The sequence below is a fragment of the Epinephelus fuscoguttatus genome, linkage group LG7 (genome assembly GCF_011397635.1).
Source record: "Epinephelus fuscoguttatus linkage group LG7, E.fuscoguttatus.final_Chr_v1".
Taxonomy (NCBI): Eukaryota; Metazoa; Chordata; class Actinopteri; order Perciformes; family Serranidae; genus Epinephelus; species Epinephelus fuscoguttatus.
Window position 1 is genome coordinate 26,415,924 of NC_064758.1, and position 19,258 is coordinate 26,435,181.

The following is a 19,258-nucleotide window of genomic DNA, read 5'->3' on the forward strand; positions in this document are numbered from 1 at the left end:
GCACGGCAGACATAGAGGCAGACAAACAACATAGACAGAAAAACAAGAACATCGTGGCACAAACAATAGCAGAGGCATGCACAGACAAGCAACAAACACACACAAACACACACACACCGACAGAGAGGTAGAGAAATTAAAGGCTAAGAAGATTTAGGAGTTAAAAATAAACAAGGCAGGAGTGAGGAGCGCAGAGCAGCCTACTGCGAGCCTTCCTGGCAGAGGATACAGACACACCTGTGCTACACCACCGCTCAGCAGAGGGCTGGAGCTTTTAATTCCTCACAGAAAAAACACATGAGTCTCTGAGGTAGACAGAAAACACAAGGTGAGGTATGAGCATGCAACACATTTTCTCCTATATTTAAACTGATTATTTTTAAAACATTTCCAACCTCATTCAATCACCTTTTTATTCCAATGCACAACAAGCTCACCGCATGCCACATGCTGTAGGATAAACGGCAAACGCTACGCACAACGCACAGCCGAGTGGCATATGAACGACTGCCATATGAGCATGTGCGTACCCAGGGACACACACTCACACGCACACAAACAAACTGAGTCAGATTGTAAAACTGCATGGCTGAACACAGGCTTAGAGCTCTCCGTATGTTAATCTGGCCCATTGATAAGACCTGCTGAGCTGCTCTCTGCTCCCACACTCTGCATAATACAGACACACTCATAGGTGTACACACACACACACACACACACACACACACACGCACACACACACACACACACAGACACACAAAATACATTCATGACATTTGCACAGCCAAATGTTATTATTCTAATCTCATCAACAGATATGCAAATTAAAAAACACAACAAAGCATATATGTATCCAAGCATGGAGTGCGATATGGACAAAATATTTTACTTTAACAATTCATGTTGGTTTGGTATTAAAAATATGCTATCCTTATGTTCTTTATGTTTTAGCCATCATGCACCGGACTGTAAGAAGATAAGTCATTTTCAGCTCTAAAGTATTTCCACAACCATTCTGGGTAAAATTTGACACAGTAATTGCTTCGTATGGTCAACACGGGCAGCGTAATTGTGTACTATGATTTGAGATGTCAAAAACCTCCCCTGATTTTATAAAAGTGAGCGATAATAAATGATAAATATCTACATACTGCCCAGCCCTACTGTTAAAATCACTTTGATACTACCTGTAGAACTCAAAAATATGAAGAAGAAGAACACACCTCTCTCACATGCATGCTCTCCAGCTGCGCTTCAGCCTCCTGCGCCGCCATGGTTATGATGCCCGTCCGCTGTCCCCGACCCCAGTGTCCCTGACCTTGACTTTGACTTTGACTTTGACCTTGACCTTGGCCCTGAAGCATCTCCAGCAGCCGTTGGATGCTCTCATCTCGGGCGCCCAGAGTCTGCTTCTGAGAATCGATCCTCATCTCCATCTCTTCCATGGTCTTCCTCAGCAGGAACAGCTCCTTGGCCTGCCGCTCGTGCTCCGACTGCAGCCGGAAGAAATTCTCCTCTGAAGGATCTAGGGGAGGAGGTGAGGAGAAGCCGTCACACCCAGGTACCTGGCAGGGGCTGCAGGGCCGGAGTGAGCTAGAGCCGGGCGCTACCGCCGGACCTTGGCTGGGAGCGTAGAGGGAGTGGTTTGGGCTGTTCCTCGGCCCAGGCTGAAGGGTGTTGGCCGGGCTGATTCTCTGCGCGGCTACCGCAGTGTTACAGCCGTAACCAGGGCTGTGAATGATGACATCAGCTTCCTGTTGTCTTGGATTATAGGTATTGGAAGGGCTGGCTCTCGGGCTATTCTTCGGTCCAGGGCTGTGCAGGTTGCTGGAGCTTTGTCTGGGACTGTGGCCAGGGCTGAGCCCCCCTCTGTGGTCCTGGTCTGTGTGGAGTTCTCGATACGAGCCAGAGTTGCCCTGCTGACGGTGTTGCTGCAAGCGACTGTTCTCCCTGTGAGCCCTCAGCTCCTCCTGAAGCTCCTGAACTGTCAGCGGGAGCTGCTACAAAGACAGAGAATGATTAAGCCTGTGTTCATTCAATAAGTACACAAACACTAAACTTAAAATTCCCAAACACATATAGAAAATAAATGGTGGGGTACATAAAACAAACCTTGTTTCTTCTGATATCCCCAGGCTGCTGCAGGGAAATGTGACACAAGAAAGACACACACATGCATAAAGCCAAAACAGAAACAAATACCCTAAATATCAAACCATTATGTAGATTACTTCAAATTGCTGAGTGACGGTTACATGCTTTGACCACCGGGGGGCGACACTTCTCTTCAAAACACAGGGGGAATGCACAGAAGGAAGTGGAAGCAAGGGGGATTTGGGTTTGTTTGCAGCGAGATGAAGATGGGGAGAAATGACACAACAAACAAATTTGTGATTCATGAAAACAAACAATAGGAATTTATCACCTCAAAGAGAATCAGAGCAAAAATTATTGACTGAAATGTAATTAGCCTTTATAGGGTCCCACTCAATAATCAATTGATAAATAAATTGACAGTATTAATAATCAGTAATTAATCAAGGATACAAATATAACATTTACAAACCAGGTGGCAAAAATCATGACTTCAGTCCTTAATAAATAAAACATTCCCTGTTATGCAGCGTAGCGTGACATTTAAAATCCATGGGAAGATTTTTGTCTTGAATCCATTTTCATGGGTTTAAAGAACGTCTGCACAGTGTGACTTTGTAATGAGCCTCAAGTGTGTTGTGTGTTGGGGACAATACATTTACACTTTCTCTCTAACCATTCCTGCTTTTGCTGCTATTTTGTGATACAAAATACAATATGCTAATTTACATCTACAGCTCGCAGCTTTCCTGACTAGCAAATGGAAATTCATTCTCTGCTTGAAACCATGGACACAGAGCACTCTTGATGATTGACTGAGCAGGGTGAGAGAAGGCTGTAAGGAAATCAAATAAAGGACGAAAAACAGAAACACACACACACATCTTCCTAAACAGAGTATGTCAAAGTTTCATTGAACACAAAACACACTAAACGGAAGTTAAGTTACTAATGTTTTCATCTCTGTGAAGATATCATTAATTTTTCCTCACATATTCTAACTCCTCTGCTCGAGTCCAGAAGGTGGGGAGCGCCAAGGACACGGAGTTGAGATGTAGGAGGGAGGCGAGGGTGAACACGGATAATCAATGCAACGAGCTAGCACTGAATATCAAGTCAGAGTGGGTGGACAATCCTCCACACAAACACACACAAACACACATACACAGCCAAGACTGTAGACACAAATACATATGTACAAGTGTGCACACATGCACATACACACACATACACAAAACAAACAGATGGTGAGGAGACAACTCTGGTCATTGCGGCTGAGAGGAAAGGTGACATTCCTTATGCTAATTACAAAGTTCTCCTGTCAGGCTGAACTCTTCCCCGAATGTCTCAAAGGGCAAAACACTGGGGAAATGGAGAAGGAAAAAAAGAGCAGGAAAGTGATAATCTGAAAGGAGAGATGGAGGATAGAGGTGATAGGGAGAGTGAGGTGGCAGCAGATAAGAGATGGAATAACATCTTCTGCATGAGGTGTAGCTTTTGTGTTTTTAAAGTAAATAAGTAAATGAAAATAACAGCTTTTTCCTGACTTTATATGATGATATGGAAAGTTAAAGGGATACTTCGACCTCCAAATGACCATTTGTATATCAGTTACTCACCCCATGTTACGCTGAGTTTGTCAAGAAAACATTTTTTTCCACATGCCTGCAGATGGCAAATTACTATTTTTGACAATGTAGTCTGGTTTTGAAGAGAGCACAGATAAGTTTCACTGTTGGTTCAGTTCCTCATCAGTAAGGACTGTCTGTTTGGGAAGTACTGAGCGTACGACTGGATAAATGAGGCTTGGATTATACTGCATAAGTTGTGTGATAGTTCGAAGACTTGCCCCTTAATAGTCGACCCAACGTTAGTTGACCAGAAAGGTCATTAGTCAGCAAGATTTCATTGGTTGCTTAGTTACAGAAAAAAAAACACAAACAATAAAAAACATGAACTCTTCTAGGAGCTGTGCCTTGTCAAAAGAAATCAAAACCTTAATTTGAAAGGACAGACACAGGAAGTGGCCATGCTCAACAGTCAGGCAGGAGTCACGTTAAAAATCAATCACAGCCTACAGATATCTTTCCCTTCTTCTGTAAATATTCAGTCTGATAAACACCATTCTCGGAACCCATGGGCTGTATTCGGCGTCTGACTTCCAGCAGAGGGCGATACAGCCTCTGGGGACAGACCCCCGATTTTTTGGCATTCCGGTTTGATTTGGGTGGAGGAGGCGAATTTCCATTTATATATAAGTAAATATGCTGAACCATTGCGATGGATTCAGAGTTTGCAGTGACGCCAATTATGTTCCGCCTCGTTAGTTCACCGCACGGAGCATTTAACCTGGCAACAACTGCAGCCGGCTCAAACATGATTGGTCAATATCACGCAGACTACAAACAGCCTACAACCGGAAACCGGAAACCTTCTGCTCTTCTTCCAGAGGCAAGATCTCCGGGGGTTGGCCTACAGACTCTACATTCACTGAATGTAGAGTCTGTATATAGAGACTAGATAAATATGGAAAAGTTGATCATGTTAACGCAGGGCTACCCAGAGCTTTACATCTGTCCCACGGAAGATAGGCCTACACCCTAATAAACAGCGCCTGGAAGAAGATCAGCTCTGCACTCAGGATTTCAGGTAAAAAGGCGATATGATGCTTGGTAAGGTTGCTTAGCAACCTCAGACGCAACCTGCTGTCTCACTCTTGAAAACTGGCACAGAAAAGGCACAAGAGTAGCACCCAGCGCCTGACCTCGTGTTTTCCAAGCGTTAAAGACGCAGCATGTGTATGGCCTCTAATTTCCAGGGCTGGTACCTGCGGTTATTCCACAGGCTAGTTAATAACATGTCGGGCAGGAAATCCAAAGTGTGGGATCATTTTGAGAAGGTGAAGGACGAACTCAAGGTGATATGTAAACTCATCTTCATTGGTCGACTACAAACATGACGAATCATCTGAAACATGTCAGTAGCTACATGCCCATTAGCCACTTAGCACAATCATTACTGCTTTGCCCACAGCGTCATTAACAGGCGGCTCGCTCAGTGTGTGACGTGCACTTGTAGATAAAATATAGGCCTATATTAATGAAGGTTCATTAGTACGGTTTTGTATTTCTCTGTAATGTAGCACAGTGTTAACAATGTTACTGATACTATTCTTTCTCACACCTTCAACTCAAACCATTGTGTTGCTCCGCCCAAAATATATAATCTAATAATTAAATTAATATCGTAAACAGGCAGGCGAGTACTCGACTAATGGCCCTAAATGACGACTATTGGTTGACTACGAAAATTCTTATTTGGGGGCAGCCCTAGATAATTCGAGATGTGTGATATTTCGTTCGAATCTAACACGAGGTGAGTTACTGATATACAAATGGTCATTTGAGGGGTGAGGCATTCCTTTAAGGTTTAAGTTGTGAGACAAAAAGGGTTGGTAACAATTTATTAAGTTATATATTGCTAACAAAGTCTCCGTCATCATCAGCTGGAGCTGAACTGCCCCTAGGCGTGTGGCCATAAGAAAGTCAAGAATATCATTTTTTCAGTAATGTTTTGTACACAGAGCTAAGGTAAAGCAAACTGGCTTACTTGGTTACAGTAACAACAGAGCTCAATGATAACTCATACTAAAACTGGACACATCACTAGCTAGAGCTGGTGTGAAATAAGACCCCTGTTCATTTAAAGGAGTGATCAAGGATAGGTGAGTTCGGCATGAGGAAAAAACTACATACAAGGGCAGGAGGACGCATCATAACTACAATTTGTAAATGGATTCTATGCCTGTTTTGATCCAATTCAAATAATGAACTTATTCTGCCATGATACATTCTAAACATGCTTTCATTCTTTTAAGTGTACATACGGGTTCTCATAAGGTACACGAGGGTTATGTGATCAGATATCAACAGATACTGTACTGTGAGTGGTTTCAGTGGATAAGTGAAGATACAAGAAGAGTGAAGGTAAGTGTGGGAGACAAATGAGTCAACACTTGAAAAAAAATAATACACTAGCTGAGTGAGTCTGTCACCTGAAGGAGCAGAATAGACACGAACACATCCATCTATCACACACAGGGCTAAGTGCCTGCAGACACACAGAGGCTGGTAACACTGACTGTCCTGCTTCATTGTAATGCCTCATACATGAGAATGTTAAGGCCAAAGACACAATCGTATGTGTATAAGCCTTACTGAAGCCTCTCTGGCATTTTGTAGGAGGTAAAAGTGTGTAGTTTTTTCTGCACATGTAAGTGAGTTGACTCTGCGTATGATTTTCTCTTACATATTTTTCCTTTTAACCTGTGGTGCTATTAATCAATCTGGATTTTTTTTAGTGTGAGTTGCAGTGTGTTGGAGATGTAGGCCACAGAGACGTCTGCCTTCTCCACAGTTTAACTGAACTAAATGGCACTCGGCTTGTGGGGCTCAAAGTGCCGAAAAAAATAATCACGCAAACTCGAAAGTAAAGTCTTTTTTCAGAAATCATGACCTGGCCCTAAAATAATACCACCATATTTCAGGGTATTAGTTAAAATAAAATATTCTATTATTAATTCAAGAAAATAGAATTGCAACAAATAAGTGATATAATTTTACAGTTTGCCTTCAAATATTCAGTAAAAACTAAACTAAAATGATTTCTCATTTCTTTAGTTAGTAAACAACATTAATAGTTCAACAAATTAAAATCTACCACAAATTACAAATTTAAACAGCTCCCAGTTACAAACAAATGTCCCCTGCGATCTATATATATCAATCAACAGGTGATTTCCTTGTTTTAGCAAAATCCTAATGATTGAGTTGTTTTTTTAATCTGATTCCTCTAATCATGACGATGTAACCTGTGACCTGTGTGTCATGCTACGATAAAAATTCAACATTCACATATATGTCATTTTTTGTCGAGTCGCGAGAGCCACGTAGGTTTTACTTTACCAAAGGTTTATGACACAATCACTTGATAACACCAACTCACATGTGCACATGGCGAGAAAGGATAGGGAGAGACGCTGTGCTGCTGCCAGAGGAGCCGCCAAATGAGTTCCCTCTGAGCGGTAACTTGCTTAAAGAGTCTGAGAAGTCCGGGGCTGTTCATGAAACATTCAGGACGCCACAGTTTACTCCTGAAGCTGCTCATCTTTTAGGAACCACTGCGGAGTCGGTAATAATTTCACTCTCAGCCATGCTGACATCAAGTACATCAATATGTCAACAAGCCTAAATATCACGAGCATTACAATATGAATTTTTCGTATGATGTTAAAAACTAGGCCCTAGTTGGAACTTTCTACCAAACTACACCTGCCAGCAGTATCACCACACAGAAGGAAGCGTGCATCTACTGTTAGCTCACCTAGCACCACTAAGCTAGCTAACATTACAGCTTAAGCGAGGAGGACGCCATTAATGTTTACACCTTGTGCTGTCGAGAGAGTTGTCGACCATGAACAGATGCACATTTCCTTCTGCGCAGTGATACAGTTGGTGGGTGTAGTTTGGTAGAAAGAAAATAGTTCCCTACATGAAACTGCTCACAACAAGGTCTGTGGATTATCTTGAGTAACTGGGAAATGATTTCTGGAAAGAGACATCGCTGTTGAGTTTTTAAATGTATCAGACAATCCGCCTAGTTTCATTATATTCAAGAGAAGGCAGACGGCTCTACGGCCGATATCTTCAATACTCTGCAACTCACATCAAAACAATCTAGACTTGCTAGCACTACAGGCACTACTGATTTTGAGTGTAACTGTCCCTTTAAAGAAGAGAACAATCAGTGGTAAAGGAAGATCTTCCTAAAATTTTAGCATACAACTCTGTTGAAGGCAGCCTTAAACTAAATAAAGCTGCACAACAGTTCCTGAGGGAACAAAGTTATTCTGTATTAATTTTCAAACTTTATTTAGTTTTTATTATAATAAAATCACAGGAAAAGTGTGTGCATGTGTGGGTGTGTATGTCACAGTGTCCTCACACTGTATGGCAATGTGAGATGAAAAAGCTATAAATACAAATGCAGAGGTGGCTCCTTGGTTACAAGAGGGAGCAGTCAGTCAGATGGAAGAGGAGCGCAGATATGATTAAAGTTTTTGCATGCATGTTATGTGTGAGAGACGGGGAGCAAGAGAGGGCAATAAAGAGATTCAATAGACACTGCACAAGCTTTATAATGCTATGGGAAGATGAAGTATGTCTTGTATCTCAAGAGAAACGCTTCTATGTTTCCACCCGCCAAACACAGACACACAAGGAAGTTAAACGCCACACGGGCAAATGGAGAAACAGAAGGCTGGCAAGACAGAAAACAGAAGGACGACACACAAAGAAAGAACAGATATACAGTAGTTACGCAGTGAGACAGAGAGATGGATGATGGTGCCTCAGACTGAGTGGGACGGACTCCAGGGAGAGGTGGCACAGGACAGACTGGTCACTATCCCTTCAGGAGTAGCTGTGAGTTTTTTTAGAAGCTGACTAACACTGCTGAATGGCTGCCACTAGGGCACGTTCCCATGGAAACACCGACAGCACCGAGCTTCGCAAGCATCTTTATAAATGAACCGCACACAAGCCTTTTCTATGCAACCTTGAAGACAGGAACAAAAGGTGTGATGTGAGAGGTATGATGAGCAGAGGAGATGGGTGGGTCAACAGCAAAAAAAAAAAGTCTGAATGTGATGTGTGAGCAGACAAATCAAAGAGTTTGGTTTCCTAAAAGAGATTTAATACAGATTTGCTGGTGTTAAGTATTAAATCCTGAAGCTGTTCAGATGAAATTGCTTGTGTTTTGCTGACAGCCATTTAATCATTGTGGAAATATAAAAGTGGAAATGTATCATTTTTGAAACAAATTTTTTTCTCACCTGCAAATCCTCTTGGTTGGTCCTGTACTGGTCCTTCAGAACTGAGGTCCTCGCTCCCTCCTCCCGCCTCACCCCCTTGTCTCTTTTCACATCTGGGCTCCAGAAGTTGACATTGTTCATGCTAGGGCCCCTCCCTACATCCAGCTCTCTCCGCAGGTTTTCATTCTCCCTCTGCAGCTCCCTCAGCTGAGACTGGAGGTCAAATGACGGAGCCTCTCCCCGTCCAGCCGAATCCAGTGCCTGTGTGTGTCTCCCAGACTGGCGCCGCAGACTGGAAGTCCTTCCAGGATGCAAGGTTTGGTCTCCATAGGGGTCTGACTGGTGATGTAGCCCAGAGGAGGTGATGTTAGGGGTGCTGCCCATGGCTGTTGTTCGGTTAGTGTATGATGAGCGGCTGGTGCTCCTGCCCAGCGTCATGGTGCCTTTAGGGTACCCACCAGAGGGTTCCAAGGAGTCTCGCTCACAGGGGTACATGGTGCCTGAAGTGGCATAGGCAGCACTCAGTGACTGGATGTTTTCCATAGACAGGGTTTTCCCCCCCGGAGCTGTCGCTGAACCACGAGTCGCTCCCTTGTCTGCTGCTGCCTGGCCAGGTTTGATCTTCGGACCTGGCCTCGACACCGACCCTTGACCTCCAGCCAGTTTCGGCACTGGAGCAGGCACACCCCCTGACACGGAGCCTGGTTCGAGCCCCGAGCGGGAGCCTGGCGCAGAGCTCGCAGCCTGTTTGCCTTTCCCCTGTTTGGGGGATCTGGAAAAGCGTGAATGGGATGTGCTGCCATCAGTGTGCCCGCTACTCTTTGCGCCAGCAGACAGCTTGCTCTGCGCAGGCTTGGCTCTAATGTTTAAAGGCATTTTTTTATATGGCAAAAGTGGACGTCTGAGAAGAAACTGCTAAGCGTGGAAATATTTTCATGTCCCTGTGCGGAACCAGAGGAAATACCAAGGTTTAGAATAAAGGCCACCTCTCGGCCTCTCAGTTTTCACCTGTCCATTCCTGATTGTTTAGGGCTTGAGTCTCATCAAGTCCTATTAGAAGAAAATGGCAGTGACTGTTGGCTAGAGGGCTCCCAGACACACAGGCCAGAGGTCTTGCGGTTTCAGCTACAGTACAGGACATCATGGATTCTAGACGGGCAAAACAAGGACAAACATTTTAAGAAAGATTAATCATTTTAAAAAATATATATCACACATAACTATGGTTCATAGGCTGGTTATGGTTTTACTAGACTATTGCTTTACTTTGAGCAATATAAACAGTTTTTTTCCTCCAAAACCTTTTTCTGCTTTAACAAGACATTTAAAACTCTTCAAATGTGGTCTAAACACAAGCACCTGTAAAAGAAATTTGCCTTAATAATGATACAAAAAAACAATTTAAAACCAGCAGAATTATGATTAAAATCAGGGACTATCTGCCTACAAATCTGACCAGCAATGCTAATATTCTCTTCACTAGTACACCCTTCATGGCTCATGGCTTATAGACTTAAAAGAGTTAATATCACAATTTGTTGCACTGTATAACCCATAGAAGCAGCTACAAATATTTATTATGATGCATCACGATCATATGCTCGATCGAGTGCAGTGGTTTCCATCCTTGCACCCACTGTTCATCTTCTTTCCCTGCTCAGGTTTGGCCAATCAAGTACTGAAAGGCACCAGATCTTGATCAACTAAAAAGCTCTGCCTCTGCTAATCAAGTGTGGGCAGAGCTCAGAGCTGTGGGAAGTACGCAAGACCGTCTGTCCACAGGACAGTAAGACAATGTCTCTTTAACCATGTACAGAATGGCTTTCCCAGCCGCAGTCACCACAGTAAATGAAACAGAAACAGGAAGCAGGAGCAGCATGAACATTTCAGCACCATGGACAGTACTCATTCTACCGCCATAAAGCACATGGACTCTAAAACTAATAATCAGGTCTGGAAAAGAATTGGAGGACTGGTCTTTATTATGTGGCATCCCTCTCAGGCAGTTGCTAAGCACACTGTCAGACTTTACAGGTACCTCAGGATTCGACTAAAAATGGACATAAGCATGTTGAAACTGTGCCCATATTAGAATACAGTCAGTATTACACTGTGTTTATGTCATACACACTATCAGGTCATTTGGTGCTTTAGAGGCAAAGAGCCGTGCATTAATACAAGCAGGTATATCACCAGGAAATCAGAGTAAGCACAACCGAGTGCATGATGGACCAGATATTGGGGTCTGTCTGCAAAGCAGAGGCAAATCCAAATCATAATCCCTCCTCTAATCCAAGAGGATTGGGTGCTTTGAGTCACTGCACAGGATGCAACTGAGAGATTGGCTAAGTCTGCTTGTCAGTCATAACATAGCTGTCAATCCCTTATCCATCATTGTTGGAGACAATGAATTCAGCTTTATGTGCCAGTAATGGAGCCATAGAGTCCATGTTTAATGTTGCTCCTCAAACTGTGCATTTATACTTGTAAAAAAAAAATCAGTGATAATGATTAAAATAAAACCACAAAGATAAGTGTGTCTAAACCATTTGAAAAGAGAAAATTGCAAACGTGCTCCTGAAGCTTTGAGCACAGATACCAGATATACTTTGCGTTAAGATGGAGGTCAGTGTAACTGGTTAGTTTCGAAGGGCACGCGCCAAGTTTACGCAGCTGTATATCTCCTTGTTAAAAAAATATACTGATATACAGAACAAAGACAAAGAAGGACTGATGAAAAACACAAAAATAAAACGCCAAAAGTAGGAAACGTCTCGCCTCACCTCGCCTCGCCTCGCCTCGCGCATCTGCACTTACTTTGAGTTGGCAGCCAGCTGTTGCCGCGAAGACAAAACTCGAGTCACCACCCAAACTGCAGCAGCGTTAACTCGTTGTAACATTTACCTTCAAACAGCTCAACAAGCGGCCACCCTGGCGCACAAACTATAAAGTAGACTGCACTATCTGTGGCGGGTGGCACGGGTGGAACGGTCGCCGTGCATGTGACTACGCAGCCCGGACACAGACGCCCGAATAACTCTACTACGACCACGGCATGAAGGATTAGTTTCTTGCTCATATGCACACGGCTACATGACTTCGAGCTAGTACCTTACATAATAATTAATCTGCCGCACAAACTGGAAGCACAGTTTCATTTTGTTTCAATCATGTTGTCAAAGGATGCCACGGAGTCCAGGTGTGCACGCGACGTGTGCTCCAGCTTACCGGACGGGTACCTCTCCATCACCGTCAAGTCCCAACAGCACCCTGTCCGACCTCGGCGCAGGCTCCATGATCTCATCGGCTCAGCTCTCTCATGACCTGTCCTGCCATCGGGTCCGCGTGGGCGCGCTCTCCCAAGCTGGCGCGTGCGCGACCTACGCGGCGTGGTGGGGCAGCGCGAACAGCAGTGATGGGAGGGTTTCTCTCTTCTTTTTTTTTTCCATACACCTACAAGCGTCAGGTGGGCATGGTTGCAAGGTCTTACCTAGCCTACACCCATTTTTTTTTTTAAATAAATAATAATAATAATAATAATAATAATGATAATGATGATGATGATGTAGAGACTGGAGAACTAAAGTAAAATGACACCACATAATTGGATAAAGCCACAATACGCATTATGACATGTCACAGTAAGAATAATACAGTTGTAAAAAGGGAAATTAATGATGGCTAAATTCCATTTACCTGCTTCCGGTTCCTTGTATCCTGTATGTTTGCTTGCACGTGATTATAACCGATTAGCCAGGGCCTCAGTGAGCAGGTGCCCTTGAGAAGCCTGGCTTTGTTTGCAGTTTTTGATTTCCAAGTAATTAGTGCCATAACAAAATTAAAACTAGAGCAATAAATCAGATGAAAAACTGAACTTTGTGTTGACAAATAATACCTGTTTCCACCAACACTTTCAGTATGGTACCTTTGGAGCCAAAACTAAGCCTTCAAATATGGCACCTAGACCCTTGATCCGCTTTAGCCCTGTTTCCACCGAGCAGTACGGTACGGTTCAGTTCAGTTCAGTACGCTTTCTGTTTCCACTGTGAAAAGTTGTGGATGGTACCAATGGATCCCTTCCATACCGTCCCCATTTTTGGTCCCCCTCTGTTGGGGTACCTAGCACACAGATCTGGTACTAAAAGGTGGAGCTGTGAACACTGCAGTCTGTTGATTGGTCAACAGCAGACAGTCACTCTGCTCAGGGCTGAGTTGTGACTGGTTTTGAAGCTCATGTAACCACTGTTCATACTGTGGAGAGTTTTATTAGTAAACTGTAACTATAAGATGAAAGGATATTTTGCTGTCTCATGTAGCAGCTGTAGTCGCAAAAAAAATAACTTAATTCACTGGGCCGACTGCCGGCAACTTTTAAGGTGGAACATGAAGTAGAAGAAGTAGAACAAAATAAAACAGGCTGCAGTGAGAGTCTCTCTCCATGCGATATGTAAAAATAGCAGGTTTGTGCATTTAGTCCTTCTCAGGCAAGCTTGGGGATTAAGTGTTGCTGGAGCCCACAGGAACGACGCTCCGCAATGCTTTTTTGAGGATTGGGATATATGCAGTTCACGTAATCCGGTCGAAATTAATATGTAATTTTAAATGCTTGAAGATCCACTCATTACTAAAAGTCTATGTCATCCAAGAGAGACAGGAAATGGTCAAAGGTGTGCTGATGGATTCACAGTGTGAACTCCTGCATTAAGTAACATTACAAGTTCCACCTAAAAGTCACTGGCATTTGGCCCAGTGAACCAAGTTAATTCTCTGACTCCTGAATCCTTTCATTTTATAGTTACAGTCTACTAATATAACTCTCCACAGTACTGTACTACTACTGTAACCGTACTGTACTACTTGGTGGAAATGGGGACTATTGTGAAAGCTCTCTGAGGCCCCTCTACCCACTTAAAGGCACAAACTGGCTTAGTCCACCCTGCTAGGATTAGTCTCTAAATGCAGTGGCGGGGCATTAACATCCACTGTCACGTCTTTCCCCAAGAAAGGGAAATTGGGGTGCCAAACAAGAAGGAAGAAAGAAAGAAAAGAAAGTGACTTTGTGGGGGGAAATCCCTACGTACCTGGGGGAGACATGGATCAAGTGAGGAAGGCCCCCAGAGATGGCTTATGCATAGGGCCCAGAATTTGGTGCTACGACCCTAGTAACACCTATGCTTCTCCTACTATGACAAGTCAAAATATCTGCTGTGAGAAAAGTCTGTTAGTTTTGGCATGCTTAAAGACTTAACAGGTTACTAGGAGAATGAAACTGTTCAGTTTGCTCAAAATAACTCAGCAGAAAATGCGTAAAAATAACCGTTTCAGGTCAGAGGTTTCACTCTCAGAAAAGAGTTGCAGTTTGTCAATGGAAATCCCAGGCCATGAGACAGAGCATTAAATGAAGATCCCAGCCCACAGGTTAAAACAGGTGTACAGTGGAACACCCACTGCTCGGGCAGCAGGTCTTGTATTAATATTTTGTTATGTTTAATATTTTTGCCTGCACATCTGTCACTTTGAATCTCCTACTCTGGTTATCAGCCTGCAGACTTTTACTTGGCTGCCTTGCTTTGTAAATTCCTGTAACTACACAATAGATCTGTCCCAAGTGTTCCTCTTAAATTTCTAGAGAAAAGGTGGGTGACTTCTTACTTTGCATGAATGCAGCAGATAGCAGTTGTTAGTTGTCCCTGACGTGCAATAAATAATAATCAGTTTCATTTCCTCTCGACATCTAACAAAAGAGAAGTGAAATTTCCATACTGGGGGTGGGGGGGTTTTCTATACAAGCACACTACAGTATTCATTTGTAATACTCATGAAATCAAGCAACTCAAGTGAAATCAAGTCAAGATTATTTATGTAGCCTACTATCAATGTCTCAATGTCTATGTACAATATACAGTGTCTTAATTAACTTTGTAGCCCACAATAGCGACATGACCCTTCCCGGGCAAAGCAAACAAGTATCAAAGAAAAAACAGAAAACAACAGAACACAATATTGAAAAATAAAATATTTACAGAACACAAAAGACTGGTGATATCTTAATCTATAAAAACGGTGCATATTAAAAACATCAACCAAGTACAATTACGTATGTATATGATACAATTGTCAAAATGTGCTCTCTATCAGCAGTTAAAAGAAAGTCAGATGAAACTTTCACTCATGTTATTGTCATAGAATTTGAGGTTATCTGATGACAATGCCATTCTCATTCGGTTCCAGAAAAGGGGTTGGGCCCTTGGGTTTCTCGGCCAGGACAACACAGACTTTTTGCACAGCCGTTTCCTCAGCTGTAGGTACTTCAGTTTGGGAAACATCTCATCCAAAAGAACCAGCATAGCTGCATCCACCTTAAATGGACACAGAGATCATTTTGTGTTGTGAAAACATGGCTACAACGGGATATGAATCACACCCACAAAATGCACGTGAGAATAAAAAGTTCAATTTTACTCACCTTCTCGTCCAGAAGTCGCTGCTGCACCATGAAGAAAGCCTGACGGATCACACCGTTCACTGTCTCACCACCGGTGGCACCGCTGGACAGCACAAACACCGTCTTCACACTGCTGTACACGGCGTTATGCAGATTGTCGATACATGAGACCCCAGGAACCCAGTCCCTCTCCTCCAAACAGAGACAAAATCTCCTGTGCCCTGAATTCTCCAGATTGACAGTTAACTCATTGTAGACCCAGTCCCTCACAGCCTGGTTACTGGTGTCAAACACTACAAAAGCATCATAGTGGTGTTGCGAATCACTACCAGCCAGCTGGGAGTAGCCCTTATGTCCTGCCCAAAGTACTTGTAAGCAATACCACAGATCCCAGCCATAGAGATGCTTCAGTAGGGGCAGAACAGTGAATGTCACAGCCAAGAAGGAACAGATGAGGAACGCTAAGCTACCATATATGTCCTGGCAGGAATGCTGGTCCATAGACAGTATGCTCATGCCCTGCTGGGACTCTGGGTAATCACAGTGTATATGTGTGGTGAGATAAGGAATCTGTATCGAAGTATTACGCAGAAAGTCCGCAAACCAAGATGTATTGCAGTCGCATTTAAAGGGGTTGGCATGCAGGGTGAGTTTCTGCAGAGCACTACCATCTTTAAAGGGGGCAGGGAGAAACTGACGGCTTAACACTTTGATCTGATTGTGGCTGAGATACAGGTACCGTAGGGATTCCACCTTACTGAAGAACATCTCAGGAATAACACTAAAGCGATTGTGACTGAGGTCCAAGAGAGAAAAATTTGCTCCAAATCCTATGACCTTATTGGGCAAGTAATAGAGTTTGTTTTGACTGAGGTTCAGATGACATAAATTGCTAAGCACTGAGATGTTTTGCCACGGGAAATACTTCAGCTGATTGTCGCTGATAATAAGGGTCTCAAGGCTTTCTGGGAAGCTGCAAAACACTTCTGGTGAGATTGACATCAGATTATTGTCAGAGATGTCAAGGTAGGTGAGGGCTGTCAGGTTTTGGAAGAACTGAGTGTACCTGTTGTTATCAGACATCCACATGATGTCCAGGTTATTCCCATAGAAGTAGAGGTACTTCAGAGAGCTGCTAATCAACTGTTGATCTATTCGCACCCCAATGTTGTTGTTTGCCAGGCTGAGAACTTCCAGGTTTGTCAGATTTTGAAGGAACTCAAATCGATGACCCATGCCCTTCATTTTAAAGTGAAATTCATTGTTGCCAACGTCTAAAACTTTCAGAGTGGAATTAAGCTCACTGAAAGCTTCTCTATAATAAAAATCAAGTCTATTGTATGACAAATTAAGAAAAACTAATTTTTTCATGTTAGCAAACAGCCCACCCTTTAATGCTTGGCTCATGTAATTGAAGGAAAGGTCTAAACAAACAACATCTTCCATGCCTACAAACACCTCTTTGTTTAGAGACAGAATGTCATTTTGAGACAGGTCAAATGTAAGTTTACGGCTGCAGAAATCGTTTTTAAAGTCCAATAATGATTTAAATTGTAACACATCGTCCTCCCCCATTTCTAGCCTGTTTGATTGGTTGGATTCCCAGATATCATTACCAGATGTAGCTTTTCGATCTATTGACATAACGTGTGGGTTAGAAAAATCATGGGTAAACAAGTTCTGGTTCTGACAGCTTTCTTGTGCCACAAACTCAGCTGACGGACCCGAGCAGCACGGAAGGAAATTAAGCATGTTTTGGGAGAGGTCAATATCAGTAAGAAACGGTAACCGTTTCAGAGATGTCAAGTTAAAAGCATTGATGAAATTCATTCTTAGTTCTAGTGTCCTTAGGTTCTGAAGTTTGGACAAAGTATTGAAGCTCTCGCTGGAGAGCTCATGGAAAAAGTTACCACTTAGAAGAAGATAACAAAGATGAGTCATTTTGCCAATATGTGGGGAGAGGCTCAGTTTCGGAAATGTCGTCAATGGTTCGTAGTTATAGATAAGGCTAATCCAAGTGAGACCTTCCAGCTCTGCAAAGAAGGTGCCATTATGCAAAGCATGTGCCAGGAGGTTGTCAGAGAGGTCCAAACCCTTTAAATTCTTTAAAGGTTGGAAAATACCCATTGGAAATGTTCTCAGAGAGTTTCCTCTCAAGCTTAGGAAGGTGATTGAGCTGTTCTCAGCATAGAATGAGTTTGAATGTAGTTGTAGGGGTTTATTATTTGGGCAAGGAAAGCAGGGCCTGGCTGCATGGTCACAACGCTGGCAATTCCACTCCAAATTCAAATACTTGAGGAGAGTCAAGTTGGCAAATGCTCCATCCAAGACCTCTGTGATTGTATTCTCTCTTAAATCCAAACGTTCCAGTGAGAGTGGCAACCCTTTAGGGATAGCTGTGAAATTATTATACCCTAAGGTAAGGCTTTTGAGTTCAGAGAGCTCTCTGAAAACGCTCTCGTCGATGTAAAAGGACTGGCCGCAAGGGTTTGCATAAAAGCAGTTCTTGGTGAGGTAGAGCTCTTTGAGGTGAGGAGTGTTTAAAGGCTGGTTAATTTGGAAGATGTGATTATTCCGTAGGTCAAGGACCGTCAGGTTTTCAGGTAACTGGGGAATAGAGATGAGGCTGTTTCCTGACAGATTCAAAAAATTCAGCTTTGATAGACACTTGAATGCATCATGATGTATCTCCAGTTTGCATAAGCGGTCCTCCAAAGATCTCAGCTGACCAGGTTGACAATTCCCTATCATTTTCAGAGTGCGAAGGTTTGGGACGCCTGAGAAAGCACGCACTGCCACATACTGGATCTTTGTTCGACTTAAATCGAGTGACTCTACAGTGGTAGACTTGATGGAGGGGACACGCTTGAGTGGTCTGTCGGAACAGTCTACTTTGGTGGTATTCTTATCAGTGTCACATGGAAAAAAGATGGTATTTATGGTCATCACTAATGGCAGAAACTGGCAAAGGATGAGGATACTTTTCAGCATAGCCTGAAAACAAAAAAAATCAAATCAGTTGTTTCTTATGATTGAGAAGATGAAGTCTAAGCAGACAAAAGAAACAAAATTAAGCACATTCAGTTTATTTTCACCAATATCACATACTGTTAAAACAGCTGCAAACTACTGAAGAGATTACTTTAGCTTTTTTAAGCGATTCCAATTGGCCATTTCTGTCCATATAATAGAGTATAGCATGCACATCATGTCCTAACAGTGACAGGGAGTACGGTTTGGATTGCAGTATAAAATGTTATCCTACTTACCATGACAGGTAGAGCATGTATCCTAACATTCACATCAGGAGCCAGATGAAGCGATCTTTAGTCCAGGTGGGGAGAGGGAAGATTAAATACAGTGTCTGAAAGTCGCTGCAGTGAAGAGAAACTGGATCCTTGTATGCAGAAGTGAAAGCATGTGGTCATATATACAACAATGCAATGCAAATCATATGATCTAAGTCAAAATCATAAAGGGTGGCAAATACAGAGATCACCTCAAACTGAATTAAAAAAAGATTTCTTCAAAAGTATTGTCCAGAAAACAACCGTGTTAATGTATTTGAAGTGTCAAAATGACTCGATGCTTTCCTTTTCTGGCTGTAGAGACAGAAAGGGCAGAGAGAAAAGGGGTTTTTATCTACTGGTAGACAAACTTATGATTTGACTTCCTTATTTCTTCCCCTGACAACTGTTCAACAGAAAAGGTATGAGGAAGTAATATTCCACTTCTTCACCTGCTTCACAAACCTTTTTCAATCTGAACAAAACACTCAGGTATCCAAACATTCAACGCATATTGGTAGTGTTTTCACAATCACTTTATTAAGTGCACTGTATCATGAA

At 42.8% G+C, this 19,258-nt stretch overlaps 2 protein-coding genes across 3 annotated transcripts in view; both read right to left on the minus strand.

The window, feature by feature from the left end:
• LOC125891967 (ERC protein 2-like) overlaps positions 1 to 12,299 on the minus strand; it is a 187,722-nt gene extending 175,423 nt beyond the window's left edge. Inside the window, exons 1-4 of one of the 2 annotated variants that reach the window (XM_049581599.1) lie at positions 12,194 to 12,299; positions 8,987 to 10,114; positions 2,113 to 2,139; positions 1,224 to 2,000 (exon numbers count right to left, since the gene is read on the minus strand). In XM_049581599.1, the coding sequence (XP_049437556.1) occupies positions 1,224 to 2,000; positions 2,113 to 2,139; positions 8,987 to 9,841 (1,659 nt within the window). In that variant the 5' untranslated portion in view covers positions 9,842 to 10,114; positions 12,194 to 12,299. Of the gene's footprint in view, positions 1 to 1,223; positions 2,001 to 2,112; positions 2,140 to 8,986; positions 10,115 to 11,782; positions 11,849 to 12,193 lie in introns of those variants that run through there. The other variant, XM_049581600.1, reaches the window with a different exon arrangement.
• A 2,537-nt stretch (positions 12,300 to 14,836) lies between these two features.
• Positions 14,837 to 19,156, minus strand: tlr9 (toll-like receptor 9). Its single transcript, XM_049582492.1, has 3 exons — positions 18,680 to 19,156; positions 15,432 to 18,404; positions 14,837 to 15,324 (listed from the first exon to the last, which is right to left on the minus strand). The coding sequence occupies exons 1-3, from the start codon at positions 18,680 to 18,682 to the stop codon at positions 15,118 to 15,120; spliced, it is 3,183 nt and encodes a 1,060-aa protein (XP_049438449.1). The 5' UTR covers positions 18,683 to 19,156; the 3' UTR covers positions 14,837 to 15,117.
• Positions 19,157 to 19,258: the final 102 nt, after the last annotated feature.